The sequence below is a fragment of the Sarcophilus harrisii genome, chromosome 6 (genome assembly GCF_902635505.1).
Source record: "Sarcophilus harrisii chromosome 6, mSarHar1.11, whole genome shotgun sequence".
Lineage (NCBI taxonomy): Eukaryota > Metazoa > Chordata > Mammalia > Dasyuromorphia > Dasyuridae > Sarcophilus > Sarcophilus harrisii.
This window is the reverse complement of record NC_045431.1, coordinates 212,965,880-212,989,575: the sequence shown is the minus strand read 5'-3', so window position 1 is coordinate 212,989,575 and position 23,696 is coordinate 212,965,880. Positions and strand designations below refer to the sequence as shown.

Sequence of the window (23,696 nt, the reverse complement as noted above, 5' to 3'; positions counted from 1 at the left end):
ATTTGGACAGAGTAAAATGCTTAAAATGCTTCACAAATATTATTTATGAAGAAGAGGAGAGGGAGGAGGGATGAAGGTAGAAGAAAGAAGGAAGGAAAGAGAACAAGTAGATTTCATTGATGCATTTAGTAAAGCCTGGGCTGGGATTCTATTTCAATAGCTGATGGTGAGCACCTGAAATGTCTTTGGCAAAGCAGAATACCCTATGTCTTCTCTTAATGAACCATGTACTTAGACACCAAAGGGTTTCTCCTTCTCCAAATTACTCTACCATTTCAAATCTTGGACCGTACAGGTTGTATAATAATTTTGTCTGTTTTATGTTAAGAATAACTGAACTCCCCTACTATCTTATTTTTTTTTCTGATTTAGTGCTTTACTTTTAAAATAATTAATTGAACGAGTATTTATTTTTCATTCATTTCCTCCACAAGAAAAATAAAATCCACAAATAAATATGTTTCCTATTGTCAAAGTTGACAAAAGAAAATGGCAAACATTGGAGGCACTTTGAGAAACCAGGTACATTAAAGCATTATTGTAGAGTTGTGAATTGGTACAATTATTCTGGGACAGTTGGGTGGCATGGTGGGTATATCACTAGGCTTAGAATCAGGAAGAAATGGGATAGAATGCAGCTTCAGACACTTATAAGCTATGTAATCCTGCGCAAATCACTTAATTCTGTCTCAGTTTCTTCATCTGTAAAATGAGCTAGAGAAAGAAATGGCAAACCTCGCCAGTATCTTTGCCAAGAAAACCTCAAATAGGGTCACAAAGAATTGGATGCAACTGAAATATCTGAACAATAACAATAAACATTCTGGAAAGAAATTTGGACCTATTCCCTCATAATTGCTAAACTGGGCACACTCCATTAATCATATTAGATCAACAAACATTAAAGCATTTACTGAGTAAAGCATTTACTTTACATTGTACAAGCTTCTCAGTGTGCTTGTGCTTTTCCATTTTTTTTTTTTTACAACCTTCCAAATATCTAATGGGTATTTCATAATTGAGTGAAAAGATGTATGATTGAGGGGCAGTTAGGAGGCTCAGCAGCTAAGATGTCAGGCTTGAAGTCAGAAAGATTCCTCTTCCTGTGTTCAAATTTGGTCTGAGATATTTCCTGTGTGATTCTGGGCAAACATGAGGAAACTGAGGCAAAAAATGTTCAGAGTCACACAGCTAATTTGCCTCAGTTTCCTCATCTATCAAATGAGCTGGAGAAGGAAATGGCGAGCTCTTTAAGTATCTTTGCTAAGAAAACCCCAAATGGGGTCATAAAGAGTCAGACATGACTAACATAATTCAATGACGACAAAGATATGATAGAGACAAACATTTTCAGTAAGAAAACATTTCTTCAACTTCTAACTCAGAAAGGCCTGGGACTCATTGACTGTTAAATAAAATTGGGGACTATTTGAATTGTTTCCATGACTGCTCTAGCTAACTGATTTGATGAAATATTTTAATCATTCTATACTGCCACTTATATACATTAAAACTTTCCAAGTATTATGAGAAATTTTTCTGAAATGTGTTCTGTTCTTGGTGGTTTTTCTGGAGGGCTCTGAAGCAGCCTTAGTTTCAGTTGAGTAATCACCACAAGAATAGGCAGGTGTTAAAGTACAAACTCTTTATTATCTCCTTCAGAATCTAGTTTCCTTGCCTGGGGCCCAGCTAGCTTTCTTGAGAGCCTTTCAGACCAGCCTTGGTCTCAGTGGGGGAAGTGCAGCAGGCCAGCCACCATGAGACTGATGAAGATGGAATTGAATCTCTCCAAGGACTTGAGCTCCTGCCTCCAGATATTTGTCTTCTCTGGCTCTGAATCTGGCCGAGGCTCCCAGTTTATATGATCTCTTATAATTACATTATCATAGGTGTGAATCTTGTAGTGTGTTGGGTTTGTTTTTTTTTTAATGTTGTTTTTGGAGTCCAGTGTCCAAGACTGGAAAAACTACTGAACTCTGATTTTCAAAATTATAGGATCATAGTTGGAAAGATCTGTGACAAAGGAATCCAGGTGTCTGTTGTTTTTGTTCAGTGATCTGATTCTCTATGGCTCCATTTCAAGATTTTTAGAGGCAAAAATATGAGAGTGGTTTGCCATTTTCTTCTCTGGCTCATTTTACAAATGAGGAAACTAAGTCAAACAGAGTAAGTGACTTGCCCAGGGTCATATAGCTAATAAGTGTCTCAGACCAAATTTGAATTTAGATTTTCCTGATTCCAGGTCTGGCACTCTACTCACTGTCCTTATCTGATGGCTGAAGCTGAATTCAGGTCACATGAGTGCATATACATCACTCTTTAGAGTGTCTTCACCAATAAAAATGAGGTGGTTGGACAAGATGATCTTTGTAGAATAATATGGAATATTATTGCTTGGTAAGAAACGACCAACAGGATGATTTCAGAAAGGCCTGGAGAGACTTACACGAACTGATGTTGAGTAAAACGAGCAGGGCCAGGAGATCATTATATACTTCAACAACAATACTATATGATGAGCAATTCTGATGACCTGGCCATCTTCAGCAATAAGATGAACCAAATAAATTCTAATGGAGCAGTCATGAACTGAACCAGCTACACCCAGCGAAAGAACTCTGGGAGATGACTAAAAACTATTACATCGAATTCCCAATCCCTATATTTTTGCCTGCCTGCATTTTTGATTTCCTTCACAGGCTAACGGTACAATATTTCGGAGTCCGATTCTTTTTGTACAGCAAAATAGTGGTTTGGACATGTATACTTATTTTGTATTTAAGTTATACTCTAATACAGGGGTCCTCAAACTTTTTAAATAAGGGGCCAGTTCACTGTCCCTCAGACTGTTGGAGCTGGACTATAGTAAAAACAAAAACTTTGTTTTGTGGCCTTTAAATAAAGAAACTTCATAGCCCTGGGTGAGGGGGTTAAATGTCCTCAGCTGCCGTGCGTCTGGTCTGCAGGCCATAGTTTGAGGACCCCTGCTCTAATATATTTAACATTTGGTCATCCTGCCATCTAGGGGAGGGAGTGGTGGGGAAGGAGGGGAAAAATTGAAACAAAAGGTTTGGCAATTGTCAATGCTGTAAAATTACCCATGCATATAACTTGTAAATAAAAAGCTATTTAAAAAAATAGATGATCCTTGTGGACCTGATGGCTTTAAATCCATGATTCTATATGATTGACTTCAAGAATAGTATGGGAAGATTCATTGTATATAAAGTAAATATGCAAAAAGTGAATCTTTTCCAAGGAAAATGCTATGATTTTTAGCCATTTTACATCATCCTAAGGCTTTTTTTTAAATTGTGAATACAGTTCTCAAAGTGGAAACAAAGCTTGGTTTTTCAAACATTTTTAGAAACATTCACTCAGTGCATAAAGATGAACTTTTTACTACTCCCAATTATTCTTGGTTTTAGGATATTAAATATGCTGTAAGACAGTTTGAGAAAAAAGAAAAATGAGCAATAAACTTATGAGTCACTTCATAGAATGTAAGCTTTTTGAGGGCAGGATCATCATCATTATTATCATTATTGCTATTTTTGGTCTTTGTATCCCAAGTACCTAAGCACAGAACTTGGAACATATTAAGTGCTTGATAAATATCTATTGAATTAAAAAGCACATCTCTCTAGATGAGTTCCTTAGTTCCAAACCTAAACCTTATATTGAAGATTTTCTAAATATTATCATTTAATGTTTAGTTGTTTTTAGTTTGTGTTGTGTTTAGTTTGTTGGCTCCTAGATCATACAGTTAGAAGTGGAGGGACCGCAGGTGTCACTTAGCGTAATCTTCTCATTTTATATATGAGAAGAGTTCTCTCTCTCTTAGGGGTGACTAAGGTGACATTGGCAGTAAGTAGCAAGGTATGGTAAGAATGAAGATCCTCCTATGGGGCAACTAAGTGGTGGGGTGGAAAAACAAATGGAATAAGGAAGATGTAAATTCAAATCTGGACTTAGATAATTACTAGCTGTGTGACTCTGGACAAGTCACTGAACCCAATTTGCCTCAGTTTCTTCATGTGCAAAATGAGCTGGAAAAGAAATTGGAAAACTAATTCAGTATCTTTGCCAAGAAAACCCTAATTTTGGTCACAAAAAGTCACACATGACCAAAATGACCAAACAACGGTTAGAAAACATACCTCCTATGAGTTGGGGAGCCCTGGGAAAGATACAATTTCCTCAGAATTTCAAGCAGACCAACCCTCTGAGACTAAGGTTTCATGAAACCCAGTCTTCATTGCTATCATATAATTTATATTAGCAAATTTTTTTTAACTTGTCTGATGAATGGTAAGGAGGCAGTGTGGGGATGTAGATCTCAATCTTTCTTTTTCAGTAATGCATGTATTTTCAAATAGCAAGAAAATAACTTACATAAGAGTTTAAAAATCACAGAATATCAGAGAAATCTATACAGCAAAACTAAGAAATTTCATCCTCCCAGTTCACCCCAAAGGACCAACCAAACCTGCGCTTTGCTGTTTAAAGAAACAATTATCCTGGATAATGGAGACACCTAGATTACCCACATTTCTCATAGGAATTATCAAGTCAATTCTTTCCAAAATTATTGATCTCTTGATACTTATAGAGCTATTTACCCTTTTCCAAAAGGAAAAGTGACCCTCTCAAAGAGCTTTCCTCTGGGAAAGCTACCTGTTATTTGTAATATTTTAGTTCTTGTAAAGGAGGGATTCTTTTTCTTGAGTTTTTGGAACAAATGAACATGTATTTGATTAAAACTGTCCAATTGGAAACTGGAAATAAGAGCGTCTGACCAGATCTGAGGCTCTCTGACAGTTAATACAGATCTGAACTACTTGGAGGGAGCTTCATAACTATGTCTTTTAAGGTCAGTAATCTGCATCTGAGAATTTTTTATCACCATTACCACCACAAAAAATCTCTGGAGTTATTCCTATACTCAAAGAAATCTGCCATTTGCAATGTTCAGGCTAGCACTTAAGAGCTAATACAGTGAGTTAAAAGAAAACTCATCTATCCTCTATCTCATTTTAAATTGGCTCCTAATATTCATTGTTCCTCTTCTGTAAAAAAGGAAGATTAGATTAGTTGACCCGTAAGAACCTTTCTAGGATCTTTTCCAGCTCTCAGCTGGGATCTTATAATAATCCACAAATAAATTTCCACCAAACCATAAACACAAAACCAAAAACTCAACTTGCTAACATTTAGAGTAAACAAGAAAAGGAGAAAAGATGAGAAAAATCCTACCAAAATAAGTAAGATGTAATTCTAATATCTGGATACTCCTGGATCATCAGAAATATAAATTTATTACTCCATTTTTCAGATTTGATATTACTTTTTGCTCTTGATTACATTCTAAATTCACATTTTGTTTCTTTGTGGACATGTTTTATCACTCGAGTAGACAGTAAATTAAAAAATCACAATGCACTCACAAAAACAAAAAGTGCTATATTCACCTTGGCATAGATGCAGCTCTCATTCAGTTTCTGGAGCATGCAGTTTCTCTCACACATTGGGCACATCAGGATCTCTGTGGCTTGGCAGATTTCTTTGCTGAAGAATTCAAACATAGGGAATTAAAAAAAGGAAAATAATACTCCAAGAAGAATTTTTATGGTTTTAATTCAGTCGTATAAGATGCAGAAAAGGAATATGTTTAAAAGGAAGGACAGGAAGATAGTCAAGTTCAATGCACACATTTTGTGGACTTTTGAAAATTCTACCATAATGGTTGATTTTCTATAATAATTCTGAATTACAGAGAGCTCTCATTGAAATAGTCATCTAAGATAAATAGGGTTGGAAGTTCTTATTTTTGTTTAGTAAATGGGAAGATTAAGCAATGAAGTGTGTTGTATCAGTTTGGGAATGTGAACGCAAGTACTTTGAAATCACAGCCATCATTTCCCACCATACCATAGGATGACTACTCAGGCTATCATACACTAGTAAAAGTGACATTTGTCATAGAAAAGAGTGCAAAATATTACAAGGAAATATAAAAATGAAAATGAGGTGGACTGGTTATATAAGTGAATGATAGTTAACAGAGAGTCAGACTGAGTATTAAAATTGTCACCCACAGAATGTTGTTAGTCGATAAATATACATTAAGCACTTATTATGTGACAGGCACAATGCCTAGTGTTGAAAACACAAAAAGAGGCAAAAGACATTTCTTGTCAAGAAGGAGCTCACAATCTAATGGGAAAGACTAGTAAAGAAATACATATAGCCAGATTACATATAGAAAAAAAGGAAATAATTTAAAAAGGGATGGCACAAGAATTAAGAAGGACTGGGACATGTATACTTATTGTGTATCTAAGTTATATTTTAATATATTTAACATCTACTGGTCATCCTGCCATCTAGGGGAGGGGGTGGGGGGGGTAAGAGGTGAAAAATTGGAACAAGAGGTTTGGCAATTGTTAATGCTGTAAAGTTACCCATGTATATATCCTGTAAATAAAAGGCTATTAAATAAAAAAAAAAAATAAAAAAAAATAAAAAAAAAAAGGACTGGGAAAGATTTCTTATCTAAGAAGGAATTTTAGTATGACTTAAAGGAAGGTGAGAATACCAGAAGCAAGAGATGAGAAGGGAGAGTATTTCAGCCATGAAAGCAAGCAAGAGAAAATGATCAGGGTGAACAAATGAAATGTCTTATGGGTGGAACAGCCAGGAGATCATAGTCAGATTGAAGACTATGTACTGGGGAGTAAGATATAAGAAGACTGTAAATGTAGGAGGGGGCTAGGTTATGAAAGGTTTTGAAAGACAAATTGGATTTTATATTTCATCCTGGAGGAAGCCACTAGAGTTTTAGTAGAAGGATGACGTGGTTGGATTTATGCTTTAGAAAAATCATTTTGGTGGCTGAATGGTGGATGGATGGCAGACTCACAAGTAAGCTATTGCAATAACCCAGAGGTGATGAGAGCCTGCAGCAGGATGGTGGTCAAAAGAAAGTAAGATTAATAGGGGTTGACAACAATATTGGGGGTAGGGGATGAGAGTGAGGAATGGAGAATAGCTATATTGTAAGCTTGGGGGACTGGGAATATGATTTTTCCCTCTAAGGTATTGGGAAATTTGGAGGAAGGCGGCAAGGGAAAGAAAATGAGTTTGGTTTTGGACATGTTGAATTTAAGGTGTTTAGGAGCTATCCAGTTTGAGATGCCTAGAAAGCATTTGGAGATTCAAAATTGGATGTAAGGAGAGAGTTTGGGATAGGATAAGTAGATTTGAGAGTGACTGGAATAGAGATAGTCATTAACATATTAGAAATATATTTTAGGAGAGTTTGGTAGGATAGAGACAAAAATCTATACAGAATGGGAAAATAAAGATGGACCGATGGATGAGAATTTGAATCCTCTGGAATATTCAAATAGGTATTTATCTTTGTGGTTCATGGTATTTACTTCTTTGCTTTTTTCCTTTTTCTTTTCCTTGTCTTTCTATTTCTTTATGCCTTTCTTCCATAATTTATCACCTTATGCTCTTCTCTCTATCTACCTGCTTAAAAGCTTTATTGATGCTTTTCTTCTTAATCATTTCACTTTCAATGACTTTTTTTTTTATAACATAACTGTCCAATGTTGCCAGTGACTCTTTTCCCTATGTTCCACTTTCTTCCATTCCTACAAGAGGCGCTTTTCTAGCAACAAAGAACGTCTGGGCAAAACAAACCACGATATTGATCATCTCATCAACATTCAAATTAGTCTGATGTCCATGACCTCTTGATTCTTCATGATAATACTCTGAAATATGGGAAGGACAAGTATTACTATGCCCATTTTTCACAAATGTGGAAACTGAGGCTCAAAGTAGTTTAATTAATTGTTCAAAGTCACCACAAATAATTGGCAGAGCTGATGCTGGAACCCAGACCTCCTGTTTTCCTATGTTCAGCTGCATGGTCACTCTCTCACACACACACACACACACACACACAAATTTTGTCATCAGCAATTAGGAAAACATTCTGAACTATACGGTTGGAAGTAAAGTTGTCATGGGAATTGATGGAACTAAATGTTTACTGTTTTCTCTCTCAGTACCATCTACTATCATGGCCTGATTTGATTATTGTTTCCTTTTTACATAGAGAACTCTTTGAACATATTATTTTAGTTCATGGAGTTCATAAGCGTCATAGCTCTTGGTTTTTTATCCATGGAGCAAATTCAAGCATAAATTAGAGATGGTTTTAGTACATGAAGATCAGTAACAAACCAATCGTTTCCAAAATATCTTCAAACTTAAGAACATCTAATGGCATTATATGATGGAGTAGCTTCTTTCATTTACAACTGTCCTTCAAGTTGAAATGTATTCATTGCTTATTGAACAATTCCATAAAGATTTCTTTCTCCTCCCATCCACTTGTTTATTTTTTATCCATATTCACATATTTCTCACACATTCTATTAAGGATCAAGAATAGTAAATTCTCTCTCTTTAATCTCTAGTTAGTCCCATTCTTTCCATTCCTACACTAAAGGCCTTTGTTCATGCCTCCAAAACCTTTCCATATGGGCTGATTATGCAATGGTCTCCCCACTAACTTTCTAAAATATATATTTTTTAAAAACCTCATCATTTAACAACATTCTTTTCTTTTTAAATTTCAAATTTCAATTCTTTCCCTTCTTCCCATCCTTCCCCTAATCACTGGAAAAAGCACTATAATGTCAATATTATATATGAAATCATGTAAAACACATTTCTATGATAGCCATTTTGGTTTTTAAAATGAAATTAAATTAAAAGGCAAGAAAAAACGAAGGGAAGAAATTATGCTTCAATTTGCACTCGAGTTTTTTTAAGTTTCCAAGTATATTGTTTTCACTTTCTTATTTTCATGACTTTTTTCCTTTTGAGCTGTTTCTTCTTTCACACATGATTAATATAGAAGTATGTTTTACATGACTGCACATATTTAAATTATATCAAATGCTTACTGTTAAAGATGAGGGAAGTGGGGAAGGAAGGAAGAAAATTTGGAATTCATTTAAAAAATGAATACCAAAATTTTTCTTTACATGTAATTAGAAAAATAAAATACTATATTTTAAGTTCATCAGTTCTCTTTCTGGAGGTAGAGAGTATTTTCTCATCATAAGTCCTTTGGAATTGGCTTGGATTATAGTGATCAGAATAGCCAAATCTTTCACAATTGATCATAACTACAATATTGCCATTAATGTATACAATGATTTCTTGTTTCTTTTCACTTCATTTTGGATCAGTTCATATGGATCTTCCTAATTTTCCTGAAATCATTTCCCTTATCACTTACTATAGCATATTAGTAGTTAACTACAATCACATGTCACAACTTCAGTTGTTCTCCAATGGAAGAGCATTCCTTCAATTTCAATTCTTTGCCACCACAAAAAGAGCTTCCATAATGTTTTCTTTCTTCTTCTTCTTTTTTTTTTTTTTTTTTTTTTTTTTTTTTGGTATTTATAGGTCCTTTTCCTCTTTCTTTCATCTTTTCGGGATACAAATCTAGAAATGATGTTACTGGGTCAAACAGTATGGAGTCATAACCATTTGGAGCCTAGTTCCAAATTGTTCTCCAGAATGGTTGAACCAGTTTACTACTTCACCAAAATTCATTAGAATGCCTATTCTCTATTGCCTTTTGTATTTGTCATTTCTGATAAGTATGAGGTGCTACCTCAGGGCTGTTTTAATTTGCCTTTCTCTAATCAATAGTGATTTAGAGCATTAATCATATGATGATACATAAGAGCTTCCCCCCCCCATGAAACAGTCTATTTGTATCCTTTGATCACATCAAATTGAAAATAGCTCTCATTTTCATAAATTTGGCTCAGTTCTATACTTAGTATATATTTATCAGATGAATTTATACTGAATTTTTTGATATCGTTTCATTGTCTGTGGTACTTTTTAACAAAATGTAGTTTGTCTGATTACCTCTTTTAATTAGTTCTATTTTTGTTTTTACTTTTTGTGAGATCGTGATTTCTTCTGTCTTTTTTTTTTTTTAAGTTTAGCTGAAGCATATTTGATTTTGTTCTAGTTCTTTAACTCTTGTGTCTGTTTCAAGTGAGTGTCTTGTAAAAACAATACAAAACAAAAACACATTTTGGATTCTGGTTTCTAATTTGTTTTTATCAACTTCTTTTTAATGGTAGAGCTCATCCCATTCACATTCTACCCACTACCCTCCTCATTCAAATTCAGAGTTATGATTTTGCCTTTATCTGCTTTTCAAGCCAGCTGTTTTTCTGATAAGTTATTTCACATTTTCTTTTTTTCATTTTTTTTTTTTTTACTTTGATTGTCTCATGGAGTTAGTTATCAACTTCTCCTTGTCCAATTCTAATTTTTAAGTAATTATTTTTTTCAATGAAAATCTTCTACCTCTTTTTAAATTTGGCTAATTCTGCTTTTAAAAAGTTACTTTCTTCTGTGATTTTTTTTGGCCTTTTTTATCTTAAAACAATTTTGTTTTTTAGTGTTATTTTCTTCATTTTTGTGTTTCTTTTTTTAACCAAACTGTTAATTTTCTTTTTTATGATTTTCTTGCATCACTTTTATTTCTTTCACAGTTTTTCTTCTACTACTCATCTTTCTTTTAAGCTTCTAGAAATTTTTGCTGGGCTTTGGTACAACTAGCATTTTTCTTTGAGACTTTATAGCTATTTTCACATTGTTTTTCATCTGATTTTATGTCTCAGATCTTTCCAGCGAATATAGTGGTGAAAAACTATTATTTGCTGATTTTTCTAATCTCTTTCTTGAATATTTTACAGTTGGCTTTGCTTACTTAGGGGTAGGGAGGCACTGTCCCAAGTTTCAGGCTTTTTTTGTGCTGTTGTTTTCAGAGCCAGTTCTGGGAGGGTTGCAGTTTTTTTTTTTGTGCTTTTATGGTGGTGTGATCCTGGGAGAGATATGATTATTTCTCTCTTGGTCTATGCTCTGGTTTTTATCCAGGAAGGGCCCCTGGTGCCTTGTAGCCAGAAGCATTAGCACTCCTTTCTGCTTTGAAACTATAATGAGAGACCCTATTCCCTGGTCACTGACTTTCATAACTCATCTCTACCCTGAAACTGCAACCTAGATTTACACAGGGGAAGCACCATCTGTGCCCAGTACCGGCAAAGGGTCATCTATAATCTCTGACCACTTGTAAAATCCCAATCTCTGGGCTCAGAACTCTTGAAGCTGCTGCCATGGCTGTTCTTGCAATCACTGTGTGTTGGTGTCCAGCCATACTTTCACCCCTGTGTCACAGGTTTTTCCTGCTTTTAAATTTGCTTAGGTTAGAAAATATCTTGCTTTGACCTTTTGTTTACTCTGCTACTGAAATTTGATTGGGCACATCACTTTAAAGTTGTTTGGAGGTAAAGGTGGGAGAATTTAGCGGGGTTGTCCCTAATGCACCATTTCCCAAAAACCTTTCTAAAGTCGTTACCAGTAGGGATATAAACATGGTAAAATAAAATAGTCTTGAACTTCAAGGATCCATTTCAATTCAGTGGTCATCCTCAAAAAACTGCAGACAACTTCTTTGGACTTCCCCCATAATGCCACAGGAAGCTTTTTATTTTGGAAGCTCACTTAAGCCCAAATTCTCACAATTCATCAATACCTTTTGCCCCAAGGATTATTTACTTATATAATAGGGTGGATAACTCTTTTCAGAACCTCCATATGATGTGGACAGACAGATCTACCATCTTTTTTCCAACCAGGCTGTACTTCTTGGATAACTCCATTTTCAGCTTCCTTTTATGTGCTATCTTCATCTTTATGATGTAAACTTCTTCAGGGCAGGGATAATTTTCCTTTTTCCTTGTATTTGTATCCCTAGAATTTAGCCCAGTTGCTAGTACATATAAAATAAATCAATATATCCTTGTTGACTGATTGACTAGCAGGAGAATATAGTAGGCACCCAAACAGTCTTAATTCAGGCAACAAGATATGCTGAAAACAGCAACAAAGTCAGAAAACCTATGTTTATATCCTAGCCTTGCTACAAACAAATGTTCTTGGCAAAGGCAACATCTTTTATGACCTCACTTTTCTTAGCTTTCAAAAGATGATATTGGAAGAGATTCCTTTCCAGTGATATATGCTATGTATTAAATTAAGACAAGTTAATAAGAGATGCCACGATAAGAGAGACTGGAAAGAGATCGGCTGCTTTGAGCTTCAGAATTTACTCCTGGTTCTACTAACCAGTGGTGTTTTATAAATGATTGTTGGATTGCTGAAGAAAGTTTATTTAATAGAGAAACCTTGGCTAGATCTTGAAGACAGAGAAGGATTCCAATAGGTAGGAATGTGAAGAGATGATATTCTAGTCCTGGGCACAGAGGATGGGCAAATTCAGAGAAGTGAGAGAGGGCAGTCTCACATCCAGAGTTAGAAAAATGAAATTGCTTTTGAAATAGAAGGTTCTTTTTTGCCAAGTATAAATTAATCTTTAATAACTAGAGCCTTTTTCAGCTAAAGCAACAAATTTTAATTCTTGGAGGAGATGCTTGAAGAAAGTGTCTTAAAACATTTAATTTGAGAAAAGTACACTCAAGGAAATGATAAAATGAATTTCTTACCCTAAGTACATAAGTATTAAAAGAAGCAAAAAAGGTAGTATACTTATGTGTTCAAATAAAAGGAATAAATTAAGAAAAATCAATATTATTATTCATTTCTATGGATATTTATGTAGACATCTAAATGGGAACCATGTTTTATGATTCAGCCTTTTGAAAACCAATTCATAGTAATATATTCTTTAATACTGATATTTATGACAAATGTGTACCATCTTGTAGGCACATGTGATATTTCTTGCTAGTGTAGAAGAATAGAAATTGAAGAAAGCAAGTGACTTGGAATTATAAGCCCTTTACTATTTTTCATTATTTCACGTAACCACTAGAGGGAGGATTCCCATTAGCTAAGAAGAAACTGATTGGAAGAGCTTTGGTTATTTCTGTATCTATTTGAGTAAAGTAAGGTTTTCCTTAAAGGATAACAAATGAGGGAGTGGACTCAAGAAACTAAAGTTTATGCTTTGGGTAGGGGAAGGGGCACAAAATCAATCTTCAATAGAAAACAAGAGAAATATTTGGGTATGGGTGAACTAGAAGATCTATGTTTCTTTATAACTTTATATATGATTCTGTGACATTAATATATGGAAAGTGATTATTATGCTTAATGGTATAAAATTTAACTGGAGTGGAAGGAAGTATGGAGAGAGGGAGATGTCATAGAGTGAAATTAATGCTGAATTTCAAGTCAGAGGGATTGGCTGAGAAGTTTAGCATTGACACAATTCCATTATGAGACAAGGAAAGTCAATAATATTTTTCTTTATATAAAATAAGGGTTTGAAATGGAAGTGTTAAAGATCTGTGTTCAGATTCCTTCTCTGAATGCTTACTAGTTGGGATTTCATGCATGTCACCTAATCTTGCTGGAATCTCCGTTTCTCCATCTGTAAAATGAAGAGGTTGGATTAGGTGGCCTCTGAGATGTCTTCTATTTTGGTGGTCCTAAAGTCTCCTCCAGTTAAATAAATGATTGTGGTGTTCTCTTTTCTAAAATATATGATGGTTCTCTCTGGGAGCAGGTTTTTTGGGGAGGTTTGCTGGAGGCAGCCTTAGTTTCAGTTCAGAGTAATAATCACTCCAAATACAGCCAGCTGATAAAATCCAAACCTTTATTCCTCCAAGAGCTCTTGCAGTTTTGTCCTTTGCTTCTGCCCCTGCTTTCTTCAGCCTCAGGCCAGCACAAAGGTGGAAGATAGAATGAATCTGACTCCACCTCTGAGAGTGGGCTTGTGGGCTTCCTCCCAGAGTGCTCCTCTCCAACTCCTGGTGATGTTCAGAACTGACTCTGACTGACTCACTGAAGCTCTTTTTATGCTTCGTGTAAAAGGTTGACTCCTCTGAGAGTGGGATTATGGGTTTCTGACTTGTGAATCTCATACTGAATAATGACTTGTGAATCTCCCAAAAGTGTGAACTCCAATGAGTATTTAAATACATTAGTGAGCTAGAGGATTTGCTAAGTACCATGCTAAATTAGGCAACTGACATCACTTTGTAAGGATTCTAACAAATGATGAATACATAGAGATGATGCTTTTAGAATAAATGTAGAAGTCACTTTTTATCTTCTGACATCCTATCAACTTGAGAAACATTTAGGTCTAGATGGGCAAGGAGAATGACAGGAACCTCAGGAGGTTTACTCTGACAAGAATTTGGCCAAATCAGAAAAGGTTACAGAAGATAAGAAAGAATTTGAATCTAATTGAGGGACTCAACTTCAAGTTAATGCTCAGGAAAGGTCAAAATTCGAGGTGACTTGGAGTCAGAGATAAGAGTCACAGGTACATTTAGGATGAACTGGAGTCAGAAGCATGTATTTAGGGTTAGAGTTGGAGGGTTAGAGCTGAGGCTTATTTAGAGTTAAAATTGGAGGCATTTAGGGTGAAGGGTCTATTCCTAAATGTAAATTAGTTTCTAACCCTTACCCATAACTTAAACCTTAAATTAATTTCTTATTTTTATTCTAAGCCTAAATTCTTGCACAGTGAATGGCTGAGGTCTGAGTTAAGACTAACATGGTGAAACAATCATACCTGTTCAGTAAGTAAACTTCATATTTAAAAAAAAATACAAATTTCATTATATACCTAAAGAGCATATACATAAACAGTATTCTCTTTGGAGAAATGCTAGTGTGTGTGATTGTGTCTCTGTGTGGTTGTGTTTGCCATATTTTATCTTCTACGTGCAAAATATAAAAGGACTAATTTTTCTTCCAATAAAAAAAAATCTTTCTTAGATAGCTTTATCAAATCAATGGATAGATTTAAAATATTTTTAAGCTGATCTTATAAACTGTTAAAGTTGATATAGTAATTATCTAAGACTTCACTGGATCTTTGATCTCATCAGTTATTGTCCATTCCTTCCAATGATTCAGATTCCAAGTCATCCATATGTCCTCAGTCTATGTGACTCTTTCCCTTAACCTTCCATAAGGTTGCCCTGGAGCATCCATTCTCTGGGGGGCTATAGACCTCCCTGACTTTCTTTTTATGGGGAGAGAATACTAGCTGAACACACAAGCTCTCTCCATTGTTTATTCTTGGCCCTCAACATTTGATCCACCTCTTTTCTTCTTCATTTTTCATCATCATCATAACTATTATTATATGACTTTTAGGCTTGCAAAGTGATTTCCATAACACTAGCTCATCTGACCTTGAAGTAGAACACCCCTGCATTACTTTTCCACCTGATCCTCTGCATACAACAAAGCTCTTAATAAATTACCACCATTGTAGATCAAGGCGGCATAGCCCACTCCCACCTGCGCAGCACACCTACAGCTGAACTAGTCTGATACCCAGAATGCTCTTGCATTTCAGGCTCTCCCTGCTATAATCTTGAAAGCTGAAATACTCAGTGCTTATCTTAAGGAAGAATAGAAAGTCTGACAGTATCTTAATTATAGTGACAGAAGTAACAAAGTCATATAATACTGCAAAATACAGCTAGGAAACAGTTTGCTGAAGACTTGTAAAGTACTTGTTGTACAAAGGTTAAGGGGAACTGCCAACTTTTTTTTGGGATGGAGTGGGGGGAGCTTCATGTGATTTTTATTAGAACAAGGATTCAATAGCTTCTCTCCCAGGGGGTGCCCTAGCCTTTTCTTTTGGCTTACATCCTTCTCCCAGAAAGACTACTAATTCAACTTCTTGAATGCCCTTTCAGACATCACTTCACATGCTATAAAATAACCCAAAATATTCCCCCTTGTTTTCTAACTTGCAGGACAGTATAGTGGTCTACATAGCATCAAAAACCTACTTAAAGGATGCATATTTGTTTTTTGATGCTATGTAGATCACTCTACTGGCAATTCAGTCAAATTTAAATCTAAGGCTAGCAAGTATCATTAGCATATTTAACAAACTGTATTTGCTTATAAAAATGGAATAATTTCTGTGTTCCCCCAATAAATTAACGATAGAACAAGGCAGTAAGAAGGGATTTAGAAGATGAGACGCATTCAGCAAATGCTATTAAGTAGACAAAAAAAGGAATACTGTCAAACATGACTGACATTATCAACTGACTGAGCTAAGATTTGAACCCAGTGACTCCAACTTCCAAATCTAGGTCCAATTTATCTTCAATCCATGAAATACTATCTTAGCCCCTATCTCACAGAATAGGCACAAGGCCTGGTACCAGGCAGGTACTAGATGCTTAGTAAATGTTTATTGGCTGAATGACTATAGGTGGAATTTCTAAACATTTGCTACACAGAGAAAGAAAAGGCGACACAGCTACTACCATGGGAAGATCACCAACTTGGGAGTCAAGAGTATAATGTTTGTAGTTCTGATTTTATTGATTAACCTCTACAGAATCATGCACCAATCACATGAACTCTCCAGGCCTCAGACAGCCAGTGAAAAGATCTGGATTGACCTTCGGTTGGGAGGATATCAAAAAGGCTTCCTAATCCATACAGAATTGGACATGAAACTGTGGTCTTTAGCTCACGTTTCAGAGTGATTTTGTATGATAAGTGAACAATTTCTGGAGAGGCAAAATATAATGTGCCTTATACATGTGTTTTTCCTTTAAAAACGTATATTGATACAGTGATGATTAAACAAAAGACAAAACAAAACAACATTAGAAAGAAGAATGGATTTGGAGTCAGATCCCTTAGCCCAAATCCAAATGTTGCCATTTGATTTCATAGATCAACTAGTAAAGTCACTTAATTCCTCTGGGGTTAGTTTCTTCAACTATAAAATTATAGTTGGATTAGGGGATCTATAAATGGTAGTCAGGGTAGTTTTTTATCATAATGCATTTTTCCCAAACCACAAATAAAATTACAATTACTACTATAGAAAGATCTGTAATTGTGTTGTCCTGGGCAAGTCACCTCACTGTTTGCCTCAGTTTACTCATCTGTGAAATAAATTGGAAAAGGAAATGGCAAATCACTCTGCAGAGAAAACTCCAAATGGGGGTTTGAGGAATTAAACACAACTGAAATGAACAAAAATGTATATGTGAGCATATATAAACACATATACTATATACACACATATATATATGCACATACATATATAATATATATGAATACATCTCTTTCTCTCTCTCTCTCTCTTCAAACATTTTTAAAAAGTGTCTTCATACTCAAATAGAAAGCCATGGGTTGAGTTCAGCTTTAAGATTTCTTATGGATTTTTAACCTTTTATAATTCTAGGAGAAGAAATGGATTAAAATTGTAAGTAATGAGATGAGAAGAAAATATTTAAGCTGCACTTCAGCATTAGTGTGATAAACTCAACTGTCAGGAGCCCCTTGAAGATGCACGCTTGCTCGAGCACTAATCTTTATGGAGTAGATTTCGGTTTCCTATGGTGCTGGTTTATTTGGGATGGTTTATTTTAGTTTTTTTATGACTGAAACCCTAGAAAGACCTCATCTCATGCAGTTCATCTATAAAAAGTCATGATGTAATAGTAATACTCACTTAGGTGCACATAGTCATTTATACTTATAAAGTGTTTGACTTTTTATTATAATAATAGTAACTCATCTTTATGTGGTACTAGATGACATTATGACTTAAAAAGCATCCTCTTCCTAGCAATCTGATAAAGTAGCTAATGATGATGATAGAAGATAAGCACCTTGAATGCAGGAATTATTTTCTATTTCATTTTTATAATCTCCGTGACTAGCTCGGAGCCTGGAAAATGTAGACATTTAATAAATGCTGGCTGATTAATGATGATAGTGACGGTGATCGTTATGATGATTGTCACATATAAGTAAGTAACTTAAGGTTGGAAAAAGGCTTTCTGCACAACCATCTTGTGAACTGGATCATGTCATCATTATTATACTGACTTTATACATAAAGAAATCAAGACTCAGAAAGATGTATTTGTCCATATAGGGTCACATAACTTGTTAGCATTAGCTGAGGGAGTAGAATGTGGGCTTCTGCCTTTTTGCTGAGGTCCTCCCAGAACAATGTTGGATTTGGCCTAAGGGGAATGAGGTTCAAACTTGGTTCTTCTCCATACTCTTAAATAACCTCCAGTGAGTCTTGACTTCTGGGGGCCTCAGTTATCTCCTTTTTAAAATAGAGGTACCGGGGTAGGTGTCCTCTCAGTGTATGATCCTATGAACTGATGAGTATGGCCACCATAGAGATGCTCACTAAGAATAACCGTATGGGGGCAGCTAGATGTGGATAGAGCACCATCCCTGAAGTCAGGAGGACCTGAATTCAAATCAGACACTTAATACACAAACTCAGACACTTAACACTTCCTAGCCATGTGACTCTGGGCAAGTCACTCAACCCCAAACACCTGAGGGGGAAAAAAAAAAAGAATGACCACACTACTTACCTTACTTGGCTGGAGTGCATGGTAAATACTCCATAGAGAAAAACAAACAATCCCACAAAGGCAGCAGGAATCAGCATGCCGGTGTACCAGCCTAACCAAGCAAAGTACAGACCAATCTTCTCACCAAAATAGCGCCTGCATGGGAGAGCAAACAGTTTCTCAAATAGTGTTGCAAATTTAATGGCATCAGGTCTAGAATTCTAGATGTTAAGTAGAAGCTAGTAGTCAACCAGTCAGCAAACATTTATTAAGTACCTACAATATGGCAGGTACTCTATAAGTGCACAAGGGTTTAAAGATAAAAGTGCAGGAATCTGCTATTAGAACAAGGGCATATACTCATGAATCCTTGCAGATGGAACTGATAATCACAGGTGCCTCTATAGACAGAGAGCTAGATCCTGTCCCTGAGTTCAAATCTGACCTAAGACATGTATCAACTCTACATCCTCTACAAAATTATTTAATCTGTCTATGACTCAGATTTTTCATCTATAAAATGGGATATAATTTCACCCACTTCCCAGAATTATTGTGAAATATTGTGACATGATATCTGTAAAGCACATAGCCTAGTTCCTGGTACATAGTGGGTGCTTAATAAATACTAGATGTTACCAATAAAAATATCTTTATTAACTTTATGTCACATGAGGATGTATCAAATTATCTTCTTTTGTTTGACTATTTGGTTTAATGGAAGGCACTGGACTTGGTGCTAAGAAATTTATATGCAGATTCTGTCTTTGCACCTGTTACTCACTGTACATTTTTGAAGCAGACATTTCACAGTGTGGTATGGTAGAAAGAATTCCAGATCCAGCGCTCTATGTATTGTGACAACTAGATGCTGAAATAGTTGGTAATGGCTCACATTCACGTCATATTTGAAGTCTGCAAAATGTTCTTTCTATTTTTACCATATTATTTTTTCATATATTTTATTCTGATCATTTGATCCTCACAACAATTCTGTGAGACAGATGCTGTTATTATTCCCATTTAACAGATGATGAAACTGAGACAGATCCAGTGATTTTTTAGAATCACATAGCTAGTAAATACCCGAGTTGGAACTTGAACTCGGCCTTCTTGACTCCAAATTCATCATTGTCATGAGGAGTATGGCAAACAGCTTTCTCTGCTGTTCTGTCTTACTCAGTGATTATAAAGAAAAAAAAAAAAGGATACTTGTTAACCTTAAAAAAGCTAGAGCAGGGTAAGCTGTTGCTTTAAAGCCACCCATTTCCCATTAACATCCTTTATATAGCCATGACTTAGCACAGAGGAATTAAAAGAACTGCTCAATTCCCTCTTGTTCTCATTATGTATAATTGTGCGGTATGACACATCCGCTTCTCCTTGTTTGTTAACGAGCACAAGGCCGATTGAATTCTTAAAAAAAAAAACCCAAACCCCTGGACTGGGTGTCAGGAGACCAAGTTCTTGTTCCCAACTTTGACAATTACTGTTGACAGCTATTTGAGCTCAGGAAAATTGTCAGCCCTCTCTGGGACACTGCTTCCTCCTTTATAAAAAGGGAGAGGGTGAAATGAGGTAATCCTTAAGGTGCCCTTCATCTCCAAGGTTCCCTGAAATTGGTTTGTAACTTGTGAGATCCCTTGATTGGTGCTTTCAGTCAGAGAGGAGACAGGAACCTGCACAAATAGGGGCTCCATGGTACCTCTCTTCCTAACATCCTCCTTGGTCTCATCTTAGAGTGCCCAGAACATGGATTTGATCCCAGTAGTTACTGAATTGCAAATGTAGAAGACCTTAAAGTATTTTCTAGGTTCTGAGTTAGAAGGAGGGAAATTCTCTTGATGAGGATATTTCTTCTCTTTCCCCTTTTAGTTTCTCCTCTCTCCCCAAGTTTTACTTTTAAATGAGATATTTCTCTACCTATTTCTTGTACTCCATCATCATGTTCATTTTATTCAATGAATATTTTCATGGGATGTCAACCGTTTCACAGGATGACAAGTGGAAGGAACATTAGAGACAATCTAATCTAAATGCAATATCTGAAGAAAGTGGGGCCATAAGAGCTTAATTGATTCATTCAAAGTCATGATGCCACATAGCTGAGTTTTGAACTTAAAACTCTAAGATCCAAAGTTTTTAACTGAACCACACAGCTTCTAGTTTCTCTTAAAAAAATTAATACTAGAAGTAATTCAGTCCAATTCAATAGACTTGTGATAGAGAGAGCCATCTGCACCCAGAAAGAGGCTTGTGGAGACTGAATGTGCACCACAATATAGTATTTTTACTTTTTTTGGTTGTTGTTTGCTTAGTTTTTTCTTTTTCATTTTTTTCCTTTTTTGATCTGATTTTTCTTGTGCAGCACAATAAATATGGAAATGTGTTTTTAAAAATTGCACATCTTTAACCTATACTGGATTACTTGCTATCTAAGGGAATGGGAAAGCAAGGAGAGATGGAGAAAAATATGCAATACAACGTTTGCAGGGGTGAGTGTTGAAAACTATTTTTGCATGTATTCTGAAAAATGTAAAGCTATTATAAAAAACGAAAATATTATCAGAAATTTTAAAGAATCAAAGACTTTGGCTTTCAACGGACTTTATAACTTTCAGTCTCGTTATACTTTATACTCTTTTAATTCCTCCACTCTAGTGACACTGGCTTCCTTGATAATGGTCCTTACATGTAATTGCCAACTCCAGACCTGAAGCATTTTGTCTGCCTGTTCCTCATGCTTAGAATTCTCTTCCTTCCTTATCCCTGCCTTCCAGCACCTTCCAGGTCTCAACCAATATCCCATCTTTTGCAAGAAGCTTTTTTTGGTCCTCCTTAACCATAGAACCTTTTCTCTGTTGATTATCTCTAATTTATTCCACCAATTTCCTGCCTGAATATCAGTATTTTAAAATCATTTCCCCTAATAGATGGTGAAATCCTTGAGAGCAGGAACTACCTTTTGCTTTTCTTTGTAGACCCAACACTCAACTTAATGATGGGTACATAATAACTGTGAGTTGATTGATTGTAGGAATGTCAAAGGTTACATGGTTCATAGGTAGTCACCTGGAATGTAGGAGAAAGGGAAGTGGTAGAAGGAAGTGCTTGATTTGAAGTAAGAATACCAGGATTGGATCAAATTCTAGCTCTACCACCTAATAGTTTTTGGCTTTGGACATATCAATTGACCTTTCCTAGTCTCATTTTTCATATTTGTAAAATGAAAAGTTCAGACTAGATAATCTTTGAGCTTCCTTACAGCTCTAGTTTTATATGTCCATCAATAGCTTGCTCCTTTATCATGCATTATTTTCCTCTAGAAGACTAAGGCTCAGTATTTTACCAGATCTTATATAAGATCCACTCCACAAACATAATGCACATTTTTGGTTACATCTTATTTTGAGGTTCCTTTTGGTTTTAGGAAGAAAGAATAAGTAATCTCTTATAGTGGGGTATTCTTTCTGCCTATTACATTAAAGGGAAAATATAAATATGAATTCACTTAAGGGCTATCTATAGCTTTTCGTAGAGATTATTGGAAGTTGTATTGTTTTGAGGGTAGGAGGGTACCAAAGGTTGAAAAGTAGCTGAGAAAAATCACAACTGCCTTGGAAAGAAATGAATTGAAAATTTTATCTGCAGAAATATGAATTTACTGCTTTTATGCATAGAATGAAAGAGAAAAAACTCATTTAAGTATTAACTTTTTCAAAGTAAGTTTGAAGTTGCATGACTTGATAAAAGTGTAATCTTCATATACAAATTATTTTTCTGGTGGTGGTGAGATAAGAAGATGAAGTTCATGTAAAAATTACTTATTAAAAACTCATACCTATTCCTAAAGAAAATAGGATGATTGGAATAATAAAAAAAATGAATCAAGAGTTGTCCCCTATTTTCTAAATGCCAAGAAATGAGGAAACACAAATCATCCTCAACCTTACCCTGAATGTGACTCTCCTCCTCTTTCCCATCGACCTTCTTGCTATATAGATATGATCTATGCTCAAATATGAGATGATGGGTCAAAAAATGGGAACACTAAAAAGAAATGGCTTGAAATATTTTTTTTCCTTTTCTCTCTTTTCCTTTTCTCTTTCTTTATCTCTCCTTTTATCTTTCCCCTATTCATTCCAGTTCTATATATACTTACTGATCGATATAGATATACACACATATAGAAATATATATGTATACATACACATACCTATACATCCACACACACACACATATATATGTCAAAGGTTAGAATGCAGTGGGTGAAGAATCAGAATCATAGAAATTAGGTATTTAGAAGTATTTAGAAAACAGCTTAGAGATGTTCACTGATTAGCACTACACCACAAAAATTAGTAATAGAGTCAGGATCAAAAATGGGTTCTCTTACTCCTCATCCAGGGCGTTCCCTTTAGTCTGTTATGCCATTGTCCCAACATAAATTAAGATTGTCCTCGCCTGAATGAATGTCAGAATTTGTAAAAGTTGTTTACTTTGTCGAATTAAAATTTCCATATTACATTAGAGTATCCTGCCATTACATCTACCTAAGTATGTAATTAAGTATGAGTAATTTTTTTTTTAAAAACCTGAATATTTTTGATGTTTTGTTAAAAAAAAAAGTAGAACATCCTTCTTCCTTCACCTCCTAGTTTAAAAGGCATTACTTAATGAAAACTTTCTAATTTGAAAAACATGAGTGAATGTATGGAGCATCTGGGATATCTATGGGAAGAGATGGGGAGCTCGTCATATGACAACTCCCACCCTAACAGATTACTATATGTGACTTAATAGATGATTCTTGGGAGATGACTGATGGTCAGAAGTATTTGAGTGTCTTGCTCAAGGTTATGAAGCTCTGTGTCTAAGACAGACTATAGTTTCTTGAATCAAAAACAATGAAGGCTCTTATACTCCCCTCTGACTCATCCCAGATTTCATTATCTGTGAAATAACACCCAGAGAACCAACCTTAAAGGCGATGTGAGTGTATTTCAGGGAAGGGAGATGCAGGCTCATAATAAATATAGTGTGGACTTGGAATCAAGACAACCCCCAGAACAAATCCCATTTCTAATGCTAACTGTATGATCATGGTTAAATTACTGAATTTTTCTATGCCTCAGTTTATCTGTAAAATACCTGAATTACCTACCTCATGAGGTTATGCAAATTCAAATGAGATCATATATAGAAAATATTTTGCAAAATGTCAAGGGCTAC

General features: G+C 35.4%; 1 protein-coding gene across 4 annotated transcripts in view; it reads right to left on the bottom strand.

The window, feature by feature from the left end:
- The window catches only part of ANO3 (anoctamin 3), a 314,333-nt gene that overhangs the window by 109,749 nt on the left and 180,888 nt on the right, over positions 1–23,696 (bottom strand). For all 4 annotated transcript variants that reach the window (XM_031942598.1, XM_031942600.1, XM_031942597.1 and 1 more), the window contains 2 exons: positions 18,486–18,620; positions 5,472–5,568 (listed from right to left, as the gene is read on the bottom strand). In XM_031942598.1, the coding sequence (XP_031798458.1) occupies positions 5,472–5,568; positions 18,486–18,620 (232 nt within the window). The remainder of the gene's footprint in view (positions 1–5,471; positions 5,569–18,485; positions 18,621–23,696) is intronic.